The sequence below is a fragment of the Mustela nigripes genome, chromosome 1 (assembly GCF_022355385.1).
Source record: "Mustela nigripes isolate SB6536 chromosome 1, MUSNIG.SB6536, whole genome shotgun sequence".
Classification (NCBI taxonomy): domain Eukaryota; kingdom Metazoa; phylum Chordata; class Mammalia; order Carnivora; family Mustelidae; genus Mustela; species Mustela nigripes.
Window position 1 is genome coordinate 234,006,077 of NC_081557.1, and position 22,822 is coordinate 234,028,898.

The 22,822-nt window shown below is 50.7% G+C and overlaps 1 protein-coding gene across 6 annotated transcripts in view; it reads left to right on the forward strand.

Annotated features, from left to right (window-relative positions):
• TBC1D1 (TBC1 domain family member 1) overlaps positions 1-22,822 on the forward strand; it is a 228,621-nt gene that overhangs the window by 190,407 nt on the left and 15,392 nt on the right. For all 6 annotated transcript variants that reach the window (XM_059382307.1, XM_059382343.1, XM_059382297.1 and 3 more), the window contains 3 exons: positions 3,244-3,402; positions 17,243-17,487; positions 19,499-19,658. In XM_059382307.1, coding sequence (XP_059238290.1) covers positions 3,244-3,402; positions 17,243-17,487; positions 19,499-19,658 — 564 coding nt within the window. The remainder of the gene's footprint in view (positions 1-3,243; positions 3,403-17,242; positions 17,488-19,498; positions 19,659-22,822) is intronic.

The window sequence follows — 22,822 nt, forward strand, 5'->3', positions numbered from 1 at the left end:
TGAGCAATTGGCAATAAGGGCCCGAGGCAAACACTCCTTACCTTTGATCCCGCAACACTACGTCTAGAAACCTAGTCTAGAAATTAATCAGTCAGAAATGCACTGCAGTAGGAAAAATGCTTATTGTGGCATTGGAGAGTCAGAAACCAAAACAGAACCCCAAAACCCCAACCAGGTGCCCATCCTATGCCATAGTCCTTGAAAATGGTGCAGTCAGTGTATAATTACTGATGCGGAAGGTGTCTGAGATAAGCAGTGCGTGGTCTCACATACAGCTGTATATTTCTGTGTCCTCGTACGTATGTAGGAAGCCACGCATGACACATTTGCAAATATCCAGGTAATAGGCAGGATGACCATAAAATTAATGCCTTCTTCCCTTTGCTTTCAAGAGCTTCCTGCTTCGGGTGGTGAATTATATGTTCACTCTGGTTCTGAGTGGTTTTTCACTTTCTTTATATCTTTTGCATTTTTAGAAGGGCTTTTTTAAAAAAAAAGTGGTGAGCACAAATTACTTTCAGAGTCAGTAAAAATAAAAAGGTATTCGCATTTGGGGGAGAGTGGCATCCTATCCACGCAGAACCCTGCCTACAACCCCGGAGTAAGACTGGGTTGTCAGTGGAGGTAAACTGAGCCTGGGGGAGGGGGTGCCAGGTCTTTCTCAGCAAAGGCACTGGCTCCAATTCGCATGACTCTTTGTTTTTAAATCACAAAACCTAAGCTCTCTTCAATACCAGAATATGTGGTATTGTCCGATGACACAAGCAGTATCTTTTCCTCCAAAAGATAAAGGTCTGATAAGATAATGGGAATGATTTAGTAATAAGAGGAAATTGGTCATCTCATACCTTGGGAAAATTTCCCAGTCTGAAAAAAATACTTTGTGAAAAGCCCCACTATAAATCACTTAACACGCTGTTTTTCAAGCCACGTTTACTTGTAATATAGTTTGAAATGTTGAGGGCTTGCACATGTGTGTGCATGTGCACTCGCAGCGTAAGGTACTCCTCTGAGCAGACAGGGAGAGAAGGAATGGAATAACATAAAAAGGCAGACCTCAGGGTGTATTAGTTTCCTGTTGCTGCCATAACAAATGATTACAAAACGGGTGGCTCAAACAACAAAAGTGTTTCCTCTCCCGCTCTTGGAGGCAGGAGGTCTAGAGAGGAGGTGTCTGCAGGGTTGCTCGTGGCCGCTCGTGGAGGCGGTCGGTGACCTGGGGCTGCATCACTGCCGTCTCTGCCTCCGGGACACACTGCCGGTTCCTCTTGGCTGCTCCAGAACCAGGATGATCTCAGTTCAAGGCCTTCATTATAATCTCTAAAAACTCTTTTTCTAAATCACGTTCCCTTGTTCTGGGGGTTAGGATGTGGACATACCTTTTTGGGGGGCTGCCGTTCAACCCACTACATGGGGAGCGTGGTCCTGGGTTTCTCCCACAGGCTCCCCTTTTTTATTCTTTTACATCTGGTATGTGTAAGGGAAAAATCAAATTATTTACTGTACCTTAAGTGTTATTTATTTGTTTAAGTAGGCTCCACGCCCAGTGTGGAGCCCGGTGCAGGGCTTGAACTCAAAACCCCGAGATCAAAACCTGAGCTGAGATCAAGATTCAGATGCCTCACCGACTGAACCACCCAGCCGCCCCACCTAGAGAATTTCTAAGAGATAGCTGAGTATTCTAAATAGTTCTTATGGATTTGGTAATAATAAATGACCTTGGTTGTTCTCTGGTTCAGAGCCACACACGATGATTTTATTACTAACTGCCAGGCAGGAACACAAGATACATTTTTCCAGTAGCAGCTTGTCTCACTGTTGTGACAGGGAATACATGAAGAGGGAAAAAGCAGTCCCTTTCTCGGCTCTGCTCCCAGCCAGCGGCTGGCTGATCTCCGGTGAGGGTTCTGTGCTTGTTGGCCTCAGTTTCCTTGTCTTTACCATGAGGGTCATTGCCGTTTCCCTCAGCAGGTCGTGGGGGTGACAGAGTGCTTAGAATGCTGGCAGTGCCCGGTGACCTCACAGTGAATGTCACCCGCTGCTGAGACTTCTCTCAGGCATGGCCAGTGGAAAGCCAGGGAAGCGGTCTTCCTGGGCAGGCACCCTAAGTAGCAGGAAGCGTACAAAGCAGTCACAGTTTTTCCTGAATGGAAGGAAAGCTCAGTCCCGAAATCAGAGCTTCCTTTTCTCTCAAGAGAGCTCTTGTGGGAGATGAGAAAGATTTGGTGTCTTACTCTGCGGGCTCTCTTTTCTCCCCATGTCTGCGTTTGGGCCTCGTAACAACAGTAGAATGGTCAACCAAAAAGTTTTGAATCAAAGCCATCACTTTTGCTGCTGAAGTTTGCCTTAAATAACATCATTGGCTTTAAGAGAACTTTTCATATGACACTTCAGATGCCACTTTGAATCACTTGGAGTATTCAAATCAGTGTATTTAAAACACGGAGTAGCGGCTCTTGGAAAGCTTCTCTTGTTTTCAGGTCCCGGTTGAATGTTCCCAGAGGCACATTTATGTGGACGGTGTCCAGCCTCTCCTCCCTGTCTCCACCCACCTGGCACACAGGGTCTAAGCAGTATTCCCCAATTAGGCCTCTCCCTCCCCAGCTCAGAAACATTCCGTAGCTCCCAAGAGCTGCCAAATAAGGTGCAGGTTGCTTACCCTTAATCTCGCCTCTTAATAAAACCCTTCCAGCCTGACGGCCGCCTGCTTCCTCCACACGTGCGTGCCATGCCCGAGGCTCGGAAACATTTCTAGTTTCTTCCTGCGACTCATCTTCTCTCTTCCCTCCCACGCTCTGACATCTTGGCACAAGTGAAGGATTCCATGACCTCTTGCTCTGCTTCTTCCGAACCCCCTCACTCAGCTCACGTCCCTTGTACGAGACACTGTGCACTGTAACTTCATGCGCCCAACGTCTTTCCTTAGACTGTTACTAATTGGCACCAGATAGGGGCTCGTGCCATTCGCCAGTTCATGCCTTGCTGAGTCTAGCTCTGTCCAAACATAGTACGCATTTGAGAGCTGAAAGGAAAGTGAGAGGCCGGGGAAGTAGGGGCTGACGGGGAAGGACGGAGGGAAGAAGGGGAGTAGTAGACAGGACAGACTTCCGGTTGCTTCCTTTCCATTTCAATGCTGTCAATCCATATGGAACAAGAGGCCGGGTCAATGGAATGAAATTTAACTCATTATTAGTTTGTTCTCTGAGCATGAAACACATTTTCTGCCACCCCTCCTCCCCGTAGGTGTGCCACGTCATCTCCGGGGGGAAATCTGGAAGTTTCTAGCAGAGCAATGCCGCCTTCAATACCAGTTTCCCAGTAAACAGCAGCCAAAGGACATGCCATACAAAGAACTCTTAAAACGGCTCACCTCCCAACAGCACGCGATCCTTATTGACCTCGGTAAGTCTGCAGTCGGTGTGACGTGGAAGCGGAAGCTTCACTCACTTGGCAAACGGGAAGAGGCTGTCTGAGTTATTTAGTGATCTGTCTTTCGGTTTAGCAATCAGAATTTACCACTGAGTCTTTGAATTGGAAAAGCCCTGGAGTAATCACAGATGCCTTCAAGTAGATAAAAATCCCTGTCTTGTCTGGGCAGCTTGTTAACTCCGCTGTGCTCGAAGGCTCTGGTCGTGACCGTGGTTCAGCTCAGTAATTCTGATATCAATAGGAGGTTGTATAGTCCACCGAAGGAATGTGCTGGAAGACAAGAGTCAGAACTGATGCTTGGCCGAGTTACAGGAGCCTCTCCCTAGTCTTTAATAATCACAGATAGGACTTACTAGCACAATTGTAGAAAGCAGTTGGTGAGTGGGTTTTGGGCCATTTTATTTTGGGAAGACGGTGGCAACCTTGTCTCCTGAACAGTGGTAACAACCCTAAGGCAGAGCCAGTGTATTGGCTGGACCTGCAGGTGCCCCAGTGAAGGACTCACTCGTGGGGTCAGCATATCGATCACTAGGGTGTATGGAGCAGCCCAGGACCTGTCCATGGCCATGAGCCGCGGTGGAGATGTGGCTGCTCCCAGGAACCCTGCGGGCCCCAGGTGGTAGGAGCTTGGGCCTGCGGCTTTCAGAGCATGTGGTCCTGCTTCTGGAATGGCCGTCCCGGCTCCTGCCGCCAAGGACTCCCCAGAGTTACTGTCTGTGCTCGGGGGCCCTCAGCGGTCTGGCTCTCCAAGGTCCCTGCAGCCCAGCTGCCGGGAGGGAAGGAGGCTATTGCCCGAGAGCTGGAGGTGTGGGCTGGTCGAGACCGCGTGGAGTCCTACCTGTCTAGCCACACAGCAAATCAAAGGGAAAACTGCACACACGGTCTTCTTTGGGTCCAAACGCAGATGTCCTTTCCGAGAAACTGCCCCGACCCTCTCGCCTCTTCTCCCACCGTCAGACTGGATTCCCTCTTTCTGCCGAGCCTTTCTGTCCCAGCCGTGCTGTCCCACCACGATGCTGCCCACGGTCCTTATTGTGACAATGATCGTTGTTAGTTAAGGCGGATGCGTAACTTTACTCGGGGCCAAACGTTGTGTAGAGTTACTTGAACTCCCTTCTTTAGTCTTACCAACATGATCCGGTAAGTATTGTTCGGTCCCTGCTGAGAAAATGGAACAGCACTGAGGTTGAGTGACGTGCTGGGAATCCCATAGCCTGTGTGCGGCGTCTGGTGCCCACGGAGCCCGTGCTCTTCCCCGCAGCCCCCTAGCCACCGTCCTCAGTGACCCGGCAGCACCTTCTCATTGCCCTTCCCTGCCAAGGGAAGCAGCCCCCCGGGGGCTGGACTGGGGCCGATCTCCCAGTGTGCCCCCAGCCCTGAGGGCAGAGCCTGTCCCATTGTGGATGCTGGAGGAACCGGAGCTGTTGACCGGAGGCAGCCCCGCTAGCGCCCCCATCTCACACGACCCCATAACAGCCTTGGGAGTTGGCCCTGAATCCTCTTCAGGAAGAGGCACTGGGGGACTGGGGTTGGGCCGGACCTCGCCCCCTACCGAAGGCAGGCCCCTCGGAGCCTGGAGCCCCGTGGGTTCCCATGGAGACGGTTGCTGGGTGAAGGGGGACACTGACAGGCTGTGACTGCCCCTTGGGGACAAAGTGTGAGGGATGGGGCTGGAGCCCATTTGCCCCACTGACCCCCAGAAAAGCAGTGTTGTGAACTGGCTGCTGTGTTTACTGATGTGATGAGTAACACATGTTCCCATCACGTGAAATGAAGTGAAAACTAAATTGAGAGTAAGCGGTGGAAGGGGGTGGGAGGTACAGCCAGTGTCTCTCCCTGCCCCCACTCCTTCCTGGGATGGGAGGGGGAGGAGGGGCACGTTTTCCCTTCTTCAATCCAGATGTTCTTTTCTCTGGAAGATGTTTTCCCTCAGTATTCTTCTCCCCCTTCCCCAGGCAGCATCGGGCCTCTGCCTCCTGGTGCTCGCATGTCCTCCCTTCTCTGCGGAGGGGGACAACAGGTCAGGTCAGCTCCAGGGCCCGGGGTGGGGGTGCCTCCCCTGCCATGAGCCCACTGCAGACTGTCCCCTGGTGGCCACTGGGTCTGAGCCGAGACTGCCTTTCTGGTTCACGGTCAGAGCCAGGTGGCCCTCCTGTCCTCTGGTCCCCACCTGTCTCCCACCCTCCCCAGCCCTGCCCAGAGGCCAGCTGTAACTGCCCCTCCCCGACAGCACTGGCCGCCCCTCCAGCTCACTTCCTCCCCTGTCCTGGCCCAGCCCCCCTCTTTGGATGCCCTCCGAATACCCACCCAAGGCCCAAAAGCTGTTTCCAACAACAGTATAGTTTCCAGGTAACCTCCGTGCGTCTCTCCTAAGTTTTCCCAGGGCCTCTGCGGAGCCCAGCTTCTCTCCTGAGCCGAACTGGGGGAACCATCCGGCAGCGGCGCCCAGGGTGCGCCACCCACCAGCTCCGCTCTGTCGGGTGCAGGGAGGGCTCATCTGGGCGTCCCCGCAGTCTTCGCCGGCGCCTCCGCTCTCCTCTCACGAGGGGTTGGCATTTTCCCAGAGAGTCGTCTGGTCTCCGCCGTGGCTAACTCGGCCCAGTAAAGGTGCGTCGTGCTGAGCATCAGTATTTCGGTTTCTCAAGGAGGTGGCATCTTCCTGGGCGGGAGAACAGAATGCCCATTAGTTGGTTGTATTTTGGGTCTCCATGAGTTTCTGTTTTCCTGCCTCTTGTTTTACTTTCTGAAATTAGCTATTAATCAGTTTTCCATAAGATTTTTTTCCTTCAAAGAGGAAGAATAGCAGACTTTGGAGTCAGGCATTTCTTTATAGCCTGTAAAACTCACTCTCTTAAGCCTTGTCCAATTTCAGCTTTACGCAACCCTCTATGAAATTGGGCACATGTTATTTCCACTGTAGAGGTGATACATGAAGCCCAGAGAGGTGTGTGCTTTGTCCAAGTGACAAGCTACTCAGGGGCAGAAAGTTCCGGAATCTGGGTCGTCTTAGTTTCTGTATCCTGTCCCTTCCAGGACACCATACAGTTCTCTCTTTCTTGGATCTGCCTACTCCATACCCACACAGCTTTCCCTGCCTCGTCACGTGGCAGTGCACTCTCAGAGCGGACCACACCCGGCCACGAGAAAACAGCTTCTCTCAGACTACGCAGAGGAAACTTAGCAAATCCTTCTTCGTTCAGGAACCTGCCCCATCCTTTAGGTCTGGTTCCACCTGCAGTCATTTGGGCAGCCAGCAGGTGACTGCAAGCTTTCTGTTCTCTGGTTCTGCATGCTGAACAGACAGCACAGACAGCCCAGCATCCTGCCTCCCACTCCCACATGAAAAGCTGCCCGTGATGAATGGCAGCAGCCAGAGACCCCTTTCAGGGTCCCTTCCTCTATCCTCCACCACCGCAGGGGCTCCTCTCCCTGACCTCCCAGCCGGGACCCCCTCTGGCAGTCAGAACTTCCACCCCCGAGGCTCTCCAGCCTCTCCCCTGAGAGGACGGATTCAGCCGGGTCAAAACGCGACCAGGTCAGGCAACCTGGGAACACCATGAAATCCAAAAGCGGCTCCAGGAACTGCCCCTAACCCTCCCCACATCCATGGCTCGTGTTACTAATCTGTGCTCCATGGGTCAGTACAGTGGTAGCAGAGTGTATGTACTCCGCAGAGGTCTGCTGAGTCTTTGGTGACCAGAGGCAGTATTTTCTGATGGCCTTCGAAGACCCTCCATCAGTGACCCTGAACGCAGCTAGCCATGCCCACGCTGCCCTGAAAGGCAAAGCTCGTATCCAGAGACGTGGTTGTCTCCGCAAGCCAGCACGGGGCTGTCGTGTTGGTCTTTGCTTCCACTTAATGTATTTAACCCAAAGATATAAAGCCTGCCTGGTATGGTAAAGGAAAGGAACTATAATCCAAGTGTGAGAAAGAAGAATTGTCTCCTTGCTGTTTTAGAATTCATAAAAGATGAGGAGAAGGAGGAAAGCCTCCAGAATGAAGGATGGGCTGAGGATGTTGAGGAAGACTGACCGCAGCAAGGCACAGAGGGTTTTCCCTTGTATTTTGGTAGTTTGCCTCGCTTGGCCACACCACAAAAGCTGAGTTCTGGGGGAAGTAGATGGCGGTCTTGAGCAACACATGGGGGATGAGGACAAGCACCACCTTGGGTGTCATCTTTGGGTTCAAGTCCTACACAAGAAACTAAGACGCATTAATGACAAAACCCAGTAAAGTCCTTAGAATTTGCCGTGTAGTGATCTTGTTCTAGAACACATGTATGTCCAGTTGGGGCCTTGGCCTTACGGAGGTGAGTTGAACAGTCACAACTCGAGTGTAAGAACTTCCTGTACCACGAGCTACATGCATAATTCCAGAGGGTCTGTCATTGTCGCTGGTATTATCAAGACTACATCATGATAACGTACTTGTCATCTAAATGGCACAGTGATCGCTCTTTAATGTCAGAGTGACAGAATTGAGTGTGGGTATGTTGAAGTGGGATGATCTCCTCTCCTCTCGTGGGGTCTGAGCTCTCCCTGGATGCTTCATGCCTGGCGTGCTGGCCAACAGCCAGCTCCCACAGAAGTTGTCCTCAAGTAGAATTTGCCAATTGCCCACAGTGTAATTGCTCCCACCTTGGCTAACTGTGAGCTTCCAACCTGGGGTCGCTGATGCTGGGGTTTAGCAGAGACATGTCTGGACACAGGAGGAGCCGGTTCCAGGGCTCACCCAGCTCAGTCAAATGGTCCCTAAAAATAATCTTGTAGAAAAGAACTCTCTCTCTGCCCCACCGTCGACTCCACCGCATCTCCCTCAGTGATCCCACAGATCCTTCCAGAGCACCTGTACATTGCCTGCCCTCTCAGAAACACGTGTTCTGGTGGGGAAGACCACAGACACAAAACCACTGATAACCAAGTTATTTCATAAAAATTGTGAGGAGTTATACAAAGCATATAATTTTCTCCAGTCCTTCTCACATTCTGCTCAGAGCTAAGTGCAGCAATTTAAGAACAACTTCGGCTCATGGGTCTCATCAGGGAAGGAGACCTGGAGATGGTCGGGTTGTTAGGGTTCCTCTTCTGCCAATGGGGAAGCCAAGGGGCAGGGAGGCCCAGGGTCCCAGCAGAGGGCTGCTTTGCGCCTGCCCCCTGGGGATGCAGAAGTCTCCAGGCTCTTGGTGAAAGGGGCAAGAGAAAGGAACTTGTTTGCCAGCCGTGGGGCTGCTGCACACTGACCAGCTGTGCCGGTGGCCCATGAGGCCTCCTGGAGCAGCTGCAGCCAAGTGAGCAAAACTGCAGGGTCCGGGGTCTCTGCCGAGAGGAAGTCAGGTGGACCATGGAGACAGTAGACTAGAATCGTGTTTCTCCTGGGACCAGGCAGAGCTCACATGCAGGAGCCCTTGAAGATCTGGTGAAAATCACATTCCTGAGGCCACCGTCCCCGCCGTGCCACCGAAGGAGCACAGGTGGGGGCCGGGGTGTGCACACCCCCAGCCACTCAGGTGATCCTGGATGTGGTTCATGTTTGGAAACTGCTAGAAGGAAAGGTTCATCCCCGAGAAGCATCCCTGTGAAGGGTGAGCACTTACATTGTTGAACACTACATGAAATTAAGTTGTGGGTTGTTTAGAAATACATCCGAATGTGGGTCTCCAGCTCGTGGCTTCATGCAGACACACGAGACACAGAATCATCACAGGTCTTTTTAACACAAATCAGGAGTTCCTTCATGCCCACGTCTGACTCTGGCTACTTGGCTGTCTCCCCCGTGTGTGAGGGAGCCTCTGCCCTGGAGAGAAGTCTGAGGGGCCTTGTTTCTCTCCTTGGCTGCGAACCATCACATGGAGGCTAAAGAAGGCCCGTCCTGTCGCTTGCGGCGTCTAGTCTGGAGAAAGGGTTTCATGGTGCTTATCCCGTTTCCTTCGAGGCTGGCCAGAGCGAGGGGCTTTACCTCGGCGGCAGGGACTCTGCGCTGCTCCCAGGTAGGTGGGCAGGGGCCCGCCTTCCCCAGCCCGTCTCATGGAGTCAGGCTGTCACTCCACAGACTTGGCGCAGCCTGCGAGCAAGAATGGGAAACTGCATTTCCCTTGTCACTGATGTGCTTTGAGTGAGCAGTGATCAAGCAGTGAGGTTCAAGGGGCTGAACATGTTCTCGCATGTGCTCAAGGCTCTAGACCCCTGCCAGGGACTCACGTGGGGAGATGACATCTTCATAAGAGGAGTTCTTCATTTTTTCTTCGCGGTGCTAACTTAGTACCTTCAGGATGGGCCTGGGGGGTGGCAGTACCAGATCCTAGATTATGTGAACATAGAGGCAGGCTGCCTGGGAACAAGGTTCATCTGCCTGGTCCTTTTTCAGCTTACGAGGCCCGCCTCCTCCCTTTACTGGGTGTGTACTCAGGAGCGTGGGTGAGCCGTGGTGGTATTTTAAAAGAACTACCATAAACACATACATAGGAACACATCATCATGAACAACGCATTCCAAAATAAAAGAAATTTAGTGAGAGGCATTGTTTTACATTTTAATGCCTGGGGTAATGGAATTAACCAGCTTCTCATTTTCGTTTCTGCATTCAATCTGTTGCATTTATGTTGTTGGAAATATATGAGGGAAAAGCTAAACTTGCATAGATATATACGCAGAGAGCAGAGGGGGCAGCTCACAGAGCCTGGAGAGACCAGCCGTACACTGAGAACCATGGGACTCGAAGAATGCAATGTAGGAGAAGAAGTGTCCTCCTCCCCCATATAGAATCCAGTTTAACATTATGAAGTGTAATAATTATAATAATTACAAAGGCAGACGGGCAGTCATTCTTCTCCTCCACCCAGGACCTGGATGCTGGAGACTGTGATTATTCCCAGCCTGGGAGTGGGAGTAGGGGCCTGTTTTGCTGTGCCGAGTTCCAGATGCTGTGGAACCAGAGTTGCATTGGGAATCTCCTGGAACACACAAGACCTTTGTTTCAGCTCGGTCAGTTTTGTGTGAACAGGGTGCTTGCATAAAGAAAATCAGTGATAGCTTCTGACACTGCATCATGAGAGAGTGGACTGGTTTGCATAGTGACTGAAGATCTGGAAGTTTGCCCTTCACAGGTGTTTCGGTAGAATCTAGCTGGTGATGACGTTCAGTAGTGTTACTATTTGGAATTCATATCCGCTTTCAGTTCCCCATGTGTATGAATTCCCAATTTCACAGAAATCAGTTGCTGGGCTCAACCTTTCCTTTGCCTTTGGAAGTCTGTTAGAACGTGAGATTCTCAGGCTTGGGAGGAATATTGTGGTCAGTAGAGCGGTAGTGGCGCCTCGACCTTGAAGTAGAAACTGTTGTGCCTTTATGCTACAGAACTGTTGTACGTGTTCCTTTTGTTTTTTCCGTGTCTTGGTTGGAAGCTGGGCTTTTGTGTGTTTTCTGGGGCATATCGGCCCACTGTTGCCCGTGCTGAAACACCATTGATTGCACCCACTTGTGCTGCCACCGCCACAAAGTATGTATTCTGCCCTCTGTCGAGAAGAGGAGACTGAGGTTCAGAGAGGCTGGGTGGGCCATGCTGAGCCATATACACATGCTACAGTTGGGATCGCGGGCCACTGCCGTGTGCTCGGTCACACTGCCTCGTGGACATACCCACGTAGGAAGAGGCTGTCCATTCAGCGGAGCTCATATGTGATGTTGTGTGGAATATGTCAGCTAAATCCTAAAAACACTGGGTTCTTCTCCACTATTCAAATAGGGAAGCATAATGTCTCCTCTTCGGGGGCTGTGGGTGAAATAAGAGAACCGAGTTCTGTCCTGGTCCAAGATATCCACCCCACACCCATGGTCTCTTTCCTTTCCTTCCTATCAAGTGTCCGAGGCCTTCAAATAAAACCTGATTGTTCCTCACACATGCCCCCCGAGCTTCCTACTTACCACGGGAGTCTTTTCTGTCGAGGTAATTAGCCTGGTTTTGCTTTCATAAAAGTGAGTCCTCCGGGAGCAAGGTTGAAGAGCTCTTGCTAACCTGATTCAAGCGAAGCGTTCAGAAGCGGAAAAGGTATTTTCCCTTAAAAATATTGTGTGATTTCGGGACGCCTGGGTGGCTCAGTTGGTTGGACGACTGCCTTCGGCTCAGGTCATGATCCTGGAGTCCCAGGATTGAGTCCCGCATCGGACTCCCAGCTCCATGGGGAGTCTGCTTCTCTCTCTGACCTTCTCCTCTCTCACCTTCTCACTCTCTTTCTCTCTCAAGTAAATAAAAAAATAAAAATCTTTAATAAAAAATTCTATTAAAAATATTGTGATTTCTCCTCTCACCTAATCTGTAAATTGTAATAGAAATTAACACAGGTCCATAACCCTGTGTCTGCAATTCCAGAACTGAAAAGATGAAAACCAAAAGTTTTCCTATAACTCATTTTGGCAGAACACAGTGAGTCTTGAACTCTTTGGAGGCAAAATTTGACTCAGACTGCCAGGAGGCCTTTAGCAGACTTGGCTCTTGTCCTCAGTGTGGCTTTTCCTGTGTCTTTGTGGATGCGTAAGTGTGTTTCACTCTGGACTGCTGTCCTCAGCCCGGCTAGGGGTTAGGTAATAACCAGTGTGCTGTGTCATCTTTCTAAAATTCACACATTTGGAATTGTGATACCCATTTCCTTCAAGGGCTTTGGTTGAGACATTTCGGAACTCTGCTGAATTGGTCACAGTTATGAAATTCCCTAAGCTTTATAGGTCCAGATACGGATTTTTTTTTTAAAGATTTTGTTCATTTATTAGACAGAGACAGCAAGAGAAGGAACACAAGCAGGGGGAGCGGGAGAGGGAAAAGCAGGCTTCCCACCGAGCAGGGAGCCCTATGCGGGCCTCGATCCCAGGACCCTGGGATCATGACCTGAGCCGAAGGCAGACGCTTAATGACTGAGCCACCCGTGCGCCCCAGGTCCAGACAGGGATTTGCTGGTGCTGTACCCTGGACCCCAGTCTGCCCTTCTTGAGCAGTTCGTTTTGATGACTCGTCTGGTTTCCCATACTAGAAACTCCCCCCATCTGCACGCCCTTCTCTCAGTCTAAGGCTGCCCGGAGAGTAAGTTCGCAGTTCAGCCCCATTTGCTGCCCCACTACCGCTCTCCAAGTTAAGGGCCTGTGACTGCTTCCTGGCTCCTGGCTCCTGGCCCAGCTGACCTCCTCTGGTCTCTACCCGCCCTGGGCTATCGTGGCACGCCTGCTCTTCGAGTTTTCTTTAGAGAGGAAGCACACATCTCCAACCTCTCCGTGGCCTGTGCTGACTCCATGGCCTTCACGGGGCCCACAGGCTAAGGCTAATCCTGGCGTCTAAGCTGTTCTCTTACAGGCCCTGCTTTGAACTCTCCGTCCTCTCCCCTGATGGCCAGCCCCAGACCTTCTGGCCATGCCCATTAGCAGTCTGGTGCCCGGCCTGTGGGGTTCCTGCTGCATGTGTGCTCCTCTCCCCGGCTCTGTTAATGCCTCTTTCTCCTGCTTGGTTCTGCTGAAGAGATTTCCTCCAGGCAGCCTTCCTGGACTGCTGCCCTGTGTCTGGGTCAGGCCTCTCGGTTTTCGGACTTGTCTCCATAAACTGCACTTCTGTACCTCTCTTCTCCGTGCTTGTTACGGCCGCCTGATGGAAGAGAACCATTAGAACCAATTCTTGTGAAGCCGCGTGCAAGCAGGGCCACGTCCCTCTTGGGCCCAGCACCCTGTATAAGTCCTGCGGTCAGCAAATACTTAAATTTTCTGGATTTATCTGTTTTGTTCTACCAGACTGTGAGTTTCTTAAGGGCCAGGAAAGGGTTGGTCTTTCAGTTCCGTGGCACAGTTCCTGTCACATGGGGAGCTCTGAGTGCAGGGCGGGTGTTTCTGTCACCGGGCTCATGTGAGTACTGTGAAAGCCCACATCTCCTCTGCACAGTCTTCACGGCAGGGAGCAGGTGTTGCTGTGTGCTGCTGCTTGGGAAGAAGCTCTTTTACACGAATAGCCCTGTGTCTCAGAAAGCCGGCTTGGTGGTCATGTGGCGTGCACCGACCCCCTCCTCCGGCCGTTAGGGCCAGCTGGGTGGCGTCACACCAGGCACGCACACCCACCTGCATTTAACCCTCACGGGGACCCCAGCAAGCGCAGGCAAAAAGAGGAGGTGCTGGGGAATTAGCCTAGTGCCCACGGTCCCATGGCCGGGACAAATACAGGTGGCAGTGCCCCGTCCCAGGGATTGTGTGGAAGCACGGAGTGAGGAGGAAACCAGGAAACACGCGCTGGAGGAGCCAGGATTCCCCAGGGTGGGGGGCTTGGCTGAGCGTGTGGAGGACGGGAACTCACTGGGAGGAAAGGAACGCAGGACCCTGGCTCTCCCTACAGCTTGTGCAGTGAGCTGGGGACACCATGAGTGGTAGGAGCTGTGCTACCCCAGTTCTCATACTTTTCACTTGGACATCTGCCGGAGAACTCCATGTCTGGAGCTGGGGACCAGTGTTCGGATCTCAGGTCTGCCCCTTCACAGCTGGGCGGTGTGACGGCAGGGCTGAGGCGCTCACCTGCCATGTTTTTCTCATGAATAAAACAAGGGTGATGTTCTTGTTTGTGCGGTAACCTGGCTAAAATGCTTCATGGGGTTCCCCAAGGCGATGGATGGTGTTGTAGGATTAATTCTTTTTCCACCTAGTGTGCTCAGTTGGCATTTAGAAGGTCCCTAAGTCAGGGACCCCATGCCAAGGGTTGCTTATGGACTTCAGATGCCGCTGAAATGTACCTCTGAGGGCTTGTGCTTGGCAAAAGATGCCACGTGTAATTTTTTATGGTGAAGATGGGTAACATTCAAGATCTGCAGTTGATCAGAAAGTGTCTGGGTCTTGCCACCAGCGGCCCACTGAGACCATGTCCCTGCGCTCCACGGAGTATTGTTGTGGGACAGTTGGTGGCCTGGCTGTGCCATCAGACTGCCACAGTACCGTCCTCCAGCTGAACCTTTCCCAAGAGGCACTTGCTTGGAGGCCTGAACACAGCATGAGATGTTCTTATGCGGTTCTTTTTTCACATCAGCATGCTAATAAATATCATATGTTTGGTGGAATTTGGCCTAAGGTTTGCTCTCTCATAACTGCTTGGTAGTAGAGCTGTGGGCAACGTGGCTGTAGCCACCCCAGAAAACTACCCAGGGGGCTGCCCACCTCAGACAGGGTATAATCTGCGGGACCTGTTGCAAAATGAAAATGCAGAACCCCTTGTTCAAGAGTTATTAAGAATGTCGAGACTGTGACAGCAGAGCATTAGACCCAGCATGAAACCCTTGTAGGCACAGAGCCATTGATCACACAGGAAATGATTGCCCTGCCCCCAACCTGACAATTACTGAGCCATCTAGGTGACACCCGTCCCTCCCCAGCCTGCAGGCTCATCCTCCCGGGAGACTTGCAAAAATTAAATGAGGAACGTCCCCCATCAACAGATAAATAGACAAACATGAGGTATATGTATGGTGGAATATTATTTCGCCATAAAATAACGAAATCTTGCCATTTGCAACGTGGATAGACCTAGAGAGTCTGATGCTTAAGGGAAGACAGAGAAAGACAAATAGCACATGCTTTCGCTTACATATGGAATCTAAAAAACAAACAAAAAGACTCGTAGACATAGAGGAACTTGTGGTTGCTAGAGGAGAGGGGCGAGGAAGGAGGCGAATGGAACGAAGAGAAGGGTGTGATGTCCGCTTCCAGCCCGAGTCCGAGAGGACACGCGGAGCACAGGCCATGTGGGGGACAGGATGGTAGTAAGGGCACGTGGCTACTGTCCTCCGCGTGCTCAGTACTGAGTAACGTGAAGCATCGTCGCATCGGTGCGCTGTAGCCCTGAAACTAACGTAACATTGCATGTCAACCAGAATAATAACAGGAACATTAAGTTTAAAAAGGCTCCCTCCACCATCAGGGCCAGTGAGTGTCCGTTCTTGTTTCTGCAGGGGGCGGAATCTGACACCGGAGGGTACTGGGTGAGCAGGTGCTCACGGGGACCGATGGAAAGGGAACCAGATCCTTCCTGGCACTGCATGCCTCATGTGGCCTGTGTGTCTGCCACACAGACCTGCTGGGAGACCCAGAGGCCTTCAGAGGGAAGGGTGTGGGCAGGGCGCCATCTGCTTGTCGGCAGGTTGGGGGTGATGGCGTGAAGAGCCCCCCGAATCCTCTTGCCCTCATCCCTCGGAGAATCTGGAGAAAGAGCCACACCTGTGCTCTCAGTGCAGCGGTCACAGGTGCTTACGATGCCCTGGAAATATGGTGGCTCCAAACTGAGACACACCATCTGCGTGAGAAGGACCCTGGGTTTCAAAGGCCTAGCAAGAAAAAAGAATGCAGAATGTCCCAATGATTTGTGTACTGATTACGTGTTGAAATAACATTTGCATATGTTGGGTTAAACAAACAGTCATAGAATTAGTTTTACCTCTTGCTTTCGACCGTGGCTGCTGGAGAATGTTTCATTACAGTTGAGTCGCACGTGCTGTTGTAGACGGGGAGGGTGCACGGGGGTAAGTACCCACCTCACACGCACACACAGGCATTGTCCGCTCTGCACACACCCCTTGCTCACTCTGATGCCAGCCCTGGAGTAGGGGATGAAGCTGGGGGAGTGGGTGAGGAGATGCACAGAGCTCCCTGGCTAGGGGTGTAGAATTTGCTCTTTGATCGCTGGGGGGCTGCTGAGTGCTTTCTAGCAGTGTGGGTGACATGTTCAGGGTGTGTTTGGGGATAGTTCGTTGGGGGAAGGAGGTAGAGCAGGCAAAAAATGGATGTGGGACAGGAAATCAGGAGAGTAGTTAGACTGTTGCTGTCCCCTTGATTTAAAATCAAACAAGCCGATCTGGATTGATTCAATGCTTTCTTGTGAGGCTGAGGAAGAACCCACGAATGCATCGTGCTCCCTTTGCCAAGGCTGAATGACTAAGGTGAACAGTTGCCTTGTGGCAACTAGATGTACCTTCTGCCTTTGCTAGTCCAGATGAGGCCCTGATTCTCCCCCTGGGTCCAAGCTTGGCCCTTGGCGTGGCTCTAGGTGGTTGTCCTCTCAATCATGTCCTTTTCTCCCTGGAAACGCACTGCCCCATCAGGCACATTCCCAGAAGGAGTGGGGTGAAGTGGGATTTGACAGATAGCGGCCCCAAAAGCCCCTGGACAAAATAAGTCTTTAAACCTTATCTGAACACCAGCTTTTTGTGAAAATAATCAGGATGTTGAGGGTTTTTCTTTTTCTTTTCTTTCCTTTTTTTTTTTTTAATTACCTTTCTGGAAGGTTATTGTTTTGTGTAAAAGAAAGCACCTGCTGCTTCTCAAGCCATTTCAAAGCACGCCTGTGGTTTAAAAGTACAGAAATCTGAGTGGGGTGTGAAGCATTTGCAGGCAGGCTGTTCGCGGGCTGGGAAAAGCTGGTTGGGCTGTGTCTCTAGTGCTCTGGGGCCTTGGGCTGCCTGCAGGTGCCGGGGGACAGGGCGGCGGTGACGAGCCGCGGCCATCTGCTCCTCTGGAGGGCAGATGGAAGTTTAGAGGATGGACCGTTTTCTTTTTGCTGGAGCTTGAAATCCAGATACCTGCAGGACCCAGGGTAGTCCTAGTGTCTTTCACCTTGAACCACCATTGAAAAAGCATCAGTAATTGATTTCTAATTGCCCCCATTGTTCTGAGAACAAGAGACCACCCTCATGTCCAAAGCTGACTTATGATCGTGCTCCCGGAAATCTGTTCCTCCACCTGAAGCACATCATAGTTCTGGTTCAATGGGCTTGCTTTCTTCAACTGCGTCTAACCCGTGTTGTTTCTGCAGGGAGAACCTTCCCGACACATCCGTACTTCTCTGCCCAGCTCGGGGCGGGGCAGCTGTCTCTCTACAACATCCTGAAGGCCTACTCGCTTCTCGACCAGGAAGTAGGATACTGCCAAGGTCTCAGCTTTGTAGCAGGCATTTTGCTGCTTCACATGGGTGAGGAAGAGGCATTTACCATGCTCAAGTTTCTGATGTTTGAAATGGGACTGCGGAAACAGTATCGGCCGGACATGATTATTTTACAGGTAGAGAGCATTCCTTGTATATTTGCTAGAGACAAAGGCCAGAAATGTTTTGGATCCCTTTCCAGGTCTCTCTGAGACAATTTCCCCACCCTCCACTTTCTTTGCTGAGCACTTAGCTCTGTGCTAGGCGTGACGGCAAGCTTTTCATACTGCACTTACCACCCCGGTAACCCTCAGGAAGACACTATGAAGCAGCTCAATGTACAGATGGGAAGACTCACCTTAACTCAGTTTACCCGACTAGCAAGTGGCGGAGCTGGGGTTTCAGCCCAGGCCTGTCTGACTGCAGGACCCTCCCTTTACCCTTCGTCAAACCATCCTCAGATGATCTAATTCTTAACTTTCTGTATCTGTCACTTCCTTTGCCCGGCATCCCCCCGCATTCCACCTTAGCCCTTGTCACCCAGGGTTCAGCTCAAATATCAGATCCTGGGAGAGGCTCCTTCTGACCATCCTGATGTTACACCCATCCCCCTCCCCACCCCCTTCCACCCAGGCACGCATCTCATGTAACTTGTCTCGTTTCTTATGGCGTAGAACACTGTCTGAAATCACCTTGTTCCCTTATTCATTTACCTGATCGCTCTCCCGACTTTCCTAAGTATATCTCCTAAGAAGGCAGGGATCTAACCTATCTTGGAGCTGCCTCCCTAGTTCCTAGAGCAGTGCCTGAGCTGAAGGAGGCACCCAGTGCGTATCTGTTGAACAAACAGTGGTAGGTCGGAGCAAAGGAAATCCAAAGGGCAGTGTGTGCCTAACACTGTGACTGCCTCTGTCAGAGGTGGGAGCACTCCGGACCCCGCTCTGGGAATATTTCTAAATGTGAGATCCCACGTACACACATTCCTCTACCAGCAGGCTACTCTGATTTCAGAGCCTTAGTATTTTTCTTAAGAAAGGACTCATTAGGTCCAAGGACTCTTTGAGAGGACCAAACTGGGTGGTTGAAAATCCTTTTACCTCCATCTGTGAATATGAACCTCCCCATGAACACAAATCTCATCAAAGGAAGCCACTTCATTACCTAAAGGATGTGGAGCCCCTAACACTTCCCACAGACCCTGTCAGTTCTTTCAATGCTCTCCCCATTAGCTTTGATATAGGTGCACCTGCCATAGGAGAGAGTGGAATTTTCAATTTAATTTAGTTCTTTAACACACGACTCTTGTGGGGTTTAGGTAATAACAGCGGGTGCTTAAGGGCTGTGTTGTCTGGGCCCCTGGAAATAGCTTTGTTTTGTTTTGTTTTTGCCAGTTTGCATGGTATGTGTCCAACCTGTAGCATCTCAGTGGGGCTCGGACCCTCTCTACATGGTAGTGCCCTGGACTCAGGCCATCAGACTGCTGAGCCCCAGGCTGACTGTAGGAGCCCTGCGCGCTGTGGGATCCATTGTGGGCTTCCCTCTAGGACTGGAACACAATCTAGAGAGGGGACCCTTTAGAAGTTATCTTCTCCATCTTGAGAAAAACAGTTGTGTTCTTCTTTTAAATTGCCCAGGATCTGTATATTCCATATGTTACAAACCTAAGGAAGTCACACCTGTCCTGCCTGTTGAGTAATTTCAAGGGAGTCTAGAATGAATTTACTAAGTGAATGGGTCTAATGGGGTCCTTCCACAGAATCATCCTATGCCCCCACTTCTCTCTCACATTTTGAATTCCCCCAGGTGTGAGTTTTGCTAGGAGTGTGTATTTTATAAAAGAATATGTGAAGTGTTCCCACAAGACAGGTCTTTAGATTCAAGTAGCCAAGGAACACGGGGGGCAGTAGAAGGAAAGGAAGCAGTAGGAGAAGACTGGGCGTGCGTGTTCTGGGCTCCTGGCTGGGGCCTCCTGTGCACAAGGCCTTCCGCAGGTGCTCCTTGGGTAAGTGAGCAGTCGACAGTGGTTATCACAATCCAAGCAGAATATCTCTCAGTGTAAGAATTCTCCACGGCCTGTGAGTAGGACACGTAACTGAGCCCAGCAGCAGACACCTGGTTCTGAGCCCCGCGTGTGCGTGTGTCCCGCAGATCCAGATGTACCAGCTCTCGAGGCTTCTTCACGATTACCACAGAGACCTCTACAACCACCTTGAGGAGCATGAGATTGGGCCCAGCCTCTACGCCGCCCCCTGGTTTCTCACCGTGTTTGCCTCCCAGTTCCCACTGGGATTTGTAGCCAGAGTCTTTGGTAAGTGTGTGTCTGTCCGTTTGCCCAAACCAGCTTTCTCCTGGCAGGTGGGAAACACATATTCTGGTTCCCTGCCAAGCCTCCGCGCTTCTAGAGCTGTGTGCTCAGCAAGAACAGGGTGGCGGTCGACACTCAAGAGTCTAGTCGGCACTGGGTTTGTGAACTTCACAACCGGCCTCACCTCTTGTGCTCGCCGGGCTTGCCTGGGCGCCATCGTCTGGTGGAGTTCAGCCCCGATCCCTCACCAGGTTCTCCCCAGAGCAGACATCTTTAAAGACGTGGCCAGGGGACCCCGTGCATGTCTTCCAAGCACGTGCCTCTCGTGACTTGTCTCCTCCCCCTCTCTGACCCGAGACACTGCACTGATGGCTCCTTCAGACTTTTCAACAGGGGACTTCTGGGCTCCTGTTCTTTCTCGATTCCCTTTGCACTCCTCCTGTTTCTCTTCTTCCTGCCCTTGGCTCTTCATTTCCTCTGCCAGGTCACTCTTCAAGAACCACCCCCAGATGCTGATGACTCACGGGTACACCCTCACAGGCCCCTCCATCTTCCCAGACGCCTCACCTCTTCCACGTGGGGGCCCCACTGCAACCACAGGCGGCTCACATTTCACACCATCTCCTACTTTCTTGATTTACTTTTTGAGAAGATTGTCTCCGTCAGAGTTAAGCAGGTGTTCCCGGGCAGAGTCTCAGGGGCCTTGAGGTGGCGGGGGGCAGGGTGCAGCGAGCACGTGCACTTGTGCACTGAGAGCCGAGCGACGCTGGGAGCATGGGCAGTTCTTGCACTGTGGCTTTTCCCTGCTTCAGAGTGAAAGAATCGTTTTGACAATTCAGGTGTTTTTTTTTTTTTTTTTTCACTTTTTTTTTTTTTTTTAACTTTGGAGGTTATTAGAGAATTAATAATCATCACCCATCAAGTGTTTTCAAGTGTCATTAATGTTCATTTACTTGATAACTTAAACATCTGTAATCTTCTCATCCTTTTTTAGATTTGCTTCTGGAATTAGAGAACATCTCAAGGGGGGAGGGTGTGCCACGCACTATTGGGAGAGCTCTCCTTTGGCATGCTTGGGAAAGAGAGCTTTGTAGATCCAAATTCTAGAAATCCTGAAATTTGCTTTTTAACAAAGGTGGGCACTGAATTGATCTTTGCATCTCTTTCCCCCAGAGTACGAGATTTTTATTCTTATTCTTATCCACGAGAACTTCTAAAGAATGTCCCATTGAGCTTTACTAGAAGAATCCATGTTCTTAAAATATTCACAGCCCCCACCCCCTTTTGCACAACTTCCTCCCCAAACTGATTCTTACTTTCTGTCCCTAAATCTCTTCTGGTTTAATAAATCATTAGTGAGATTTCATGAAGGGTTTATACCAGGGTTTAAAAAAAGAAGATAATGGTGCCTGGGTGGCCTATCCGGTTAAGCATCTGCCTTCAGCTCAGGTCCTAATCCCAGCCCCCTGGGATGGAGCCCTGTGCTGGGCTCCCTGTTCAGTTGGGAGTCTACTTATCCACTCCCTCTGCGCCTCCCCGTGCTTGTGCGTGCTCTCACACGCGTGTGCACGCGCACGTGCTCTCTTTCTCTCTCAAATTAAGTAAATAAAATCTTAAATAAAAAGTTATAAATAAAAAGAAGATAATTAAAAACAACAACAAAAAAGCCTGAAAATTGTCTGCTTAGTTTACTAACGGAAGAGTCACCAAAATCATAAGATCTCTAGCTGTAGGCTGAAGTCTTTCTTACCAAAAATGTCTGTGGTTTTTGTTTTTTGCTTTTTACTTTTCTTACTCTAGAAATTAAAAAGAAAATCATTAGTCCACTTTTTCTCCTGATTTTTTACGGTATTTTTCAAAACCCGGGTACCAGGAGTGAAGACTGAAAGAGGTGGGGGGAAAGAAGTTGGAGTTAAAGGTTCGAAAATAGCTCAAGCATCGAATTACAGCATCTGTGAGAAAAAATTCGGCAAAGATTCCGATGGGAGGGCAAGTACTGAGGGCTTACCACCTGGGCCCTCAGCTGCTGCCTCGCAGGGAGCTCTGGGGACCCCTGGGAACCCCAGGGCCACAGAACTCTGGGAGAGAGCCTGTCCTTGCCTAAGTCAGAGAAGTCAGAGGCATAAACTCTGCTTTGGAGTCGACAGCCCTCCTGTTAGAGACTATGTGCTGCTCTAAAGTGCATTCTGACAACTTCATAAATTAAAAGCTAAAGCCGGCAAGAGCAGGATATTTATATTACGTAATCGGTGGTGAGTCTTGGAGGCGCTCCTACGTTACGCATAAAGACGCCAGTGTGTGGAAGCTCTGGGGTCCCACAGACCCCTGCTGTGCTCAGCGGTCTGTGTCCAGCTGGCTGAGGCTCCTCAGATGGTAGGCAGGAAGTGCACTCAGCGCAGCACTGTGTGTGATGTCATTTTGCAAAAACTGTTGGTTTTTGTTTTGGTTTTTTGATTTGGGTTTTTTCTTTTCTTTTTTTTTTTTTTTTTTGTTTTTGTTTTGTTTTTCTTTTTGCACATCTGTTCCATCTACAGTATGTAAAACCAAACCATCTTATGAGCAGGTTCTGTGGGAAGGTTTTTTAAAAACCACTTCTGCATTTAGCAGTGGTGACTTGAACTTTGTTTGTTTAGCTTCATGATGGTGGATAGCTTAGTTTTAAATCCCTAAACCTGCCATTCGTACACTAGTCTATTTTGGCCTGAAGCCCATTTCATTGTAAGCCTTTTGGCCTGAATAAACCCTAAAAACAAATGGACCTTTGTCAGCTGTTGACATTTCATATGGTGGTGCAGGATTCTCAGCTTGCAGACAGCACAGCTCCTATATTACTGAACAGGTTAGTTGGCATGAAGTACGTTCTCCTTGGAGGACACCAGCCCACGATGGGTGTGCCAGAACCTTCCCGTGGTGATCACTGTCAGCCCTCCCAAGGGGGTGTCCCAGAATGTACAACAGCCTCCTCCTGCGTGTTTCTAGTTCCGGTAGAGCGGGGTCCTGGGAGAGATGCTTGCTCTGTTCACCTTCAGATCACACCTACCTTTGGGGGAAAACATCATCTGAAAAATAGGACCTGGCTTGCTCCTGCCAGAGGCGGTGGCTGTGGTCTGAGGCTCCTGGTGTTAGAGGGTGTGCTGCTGAGCAGCTGAGGGAGGAGGCGGAGGGCA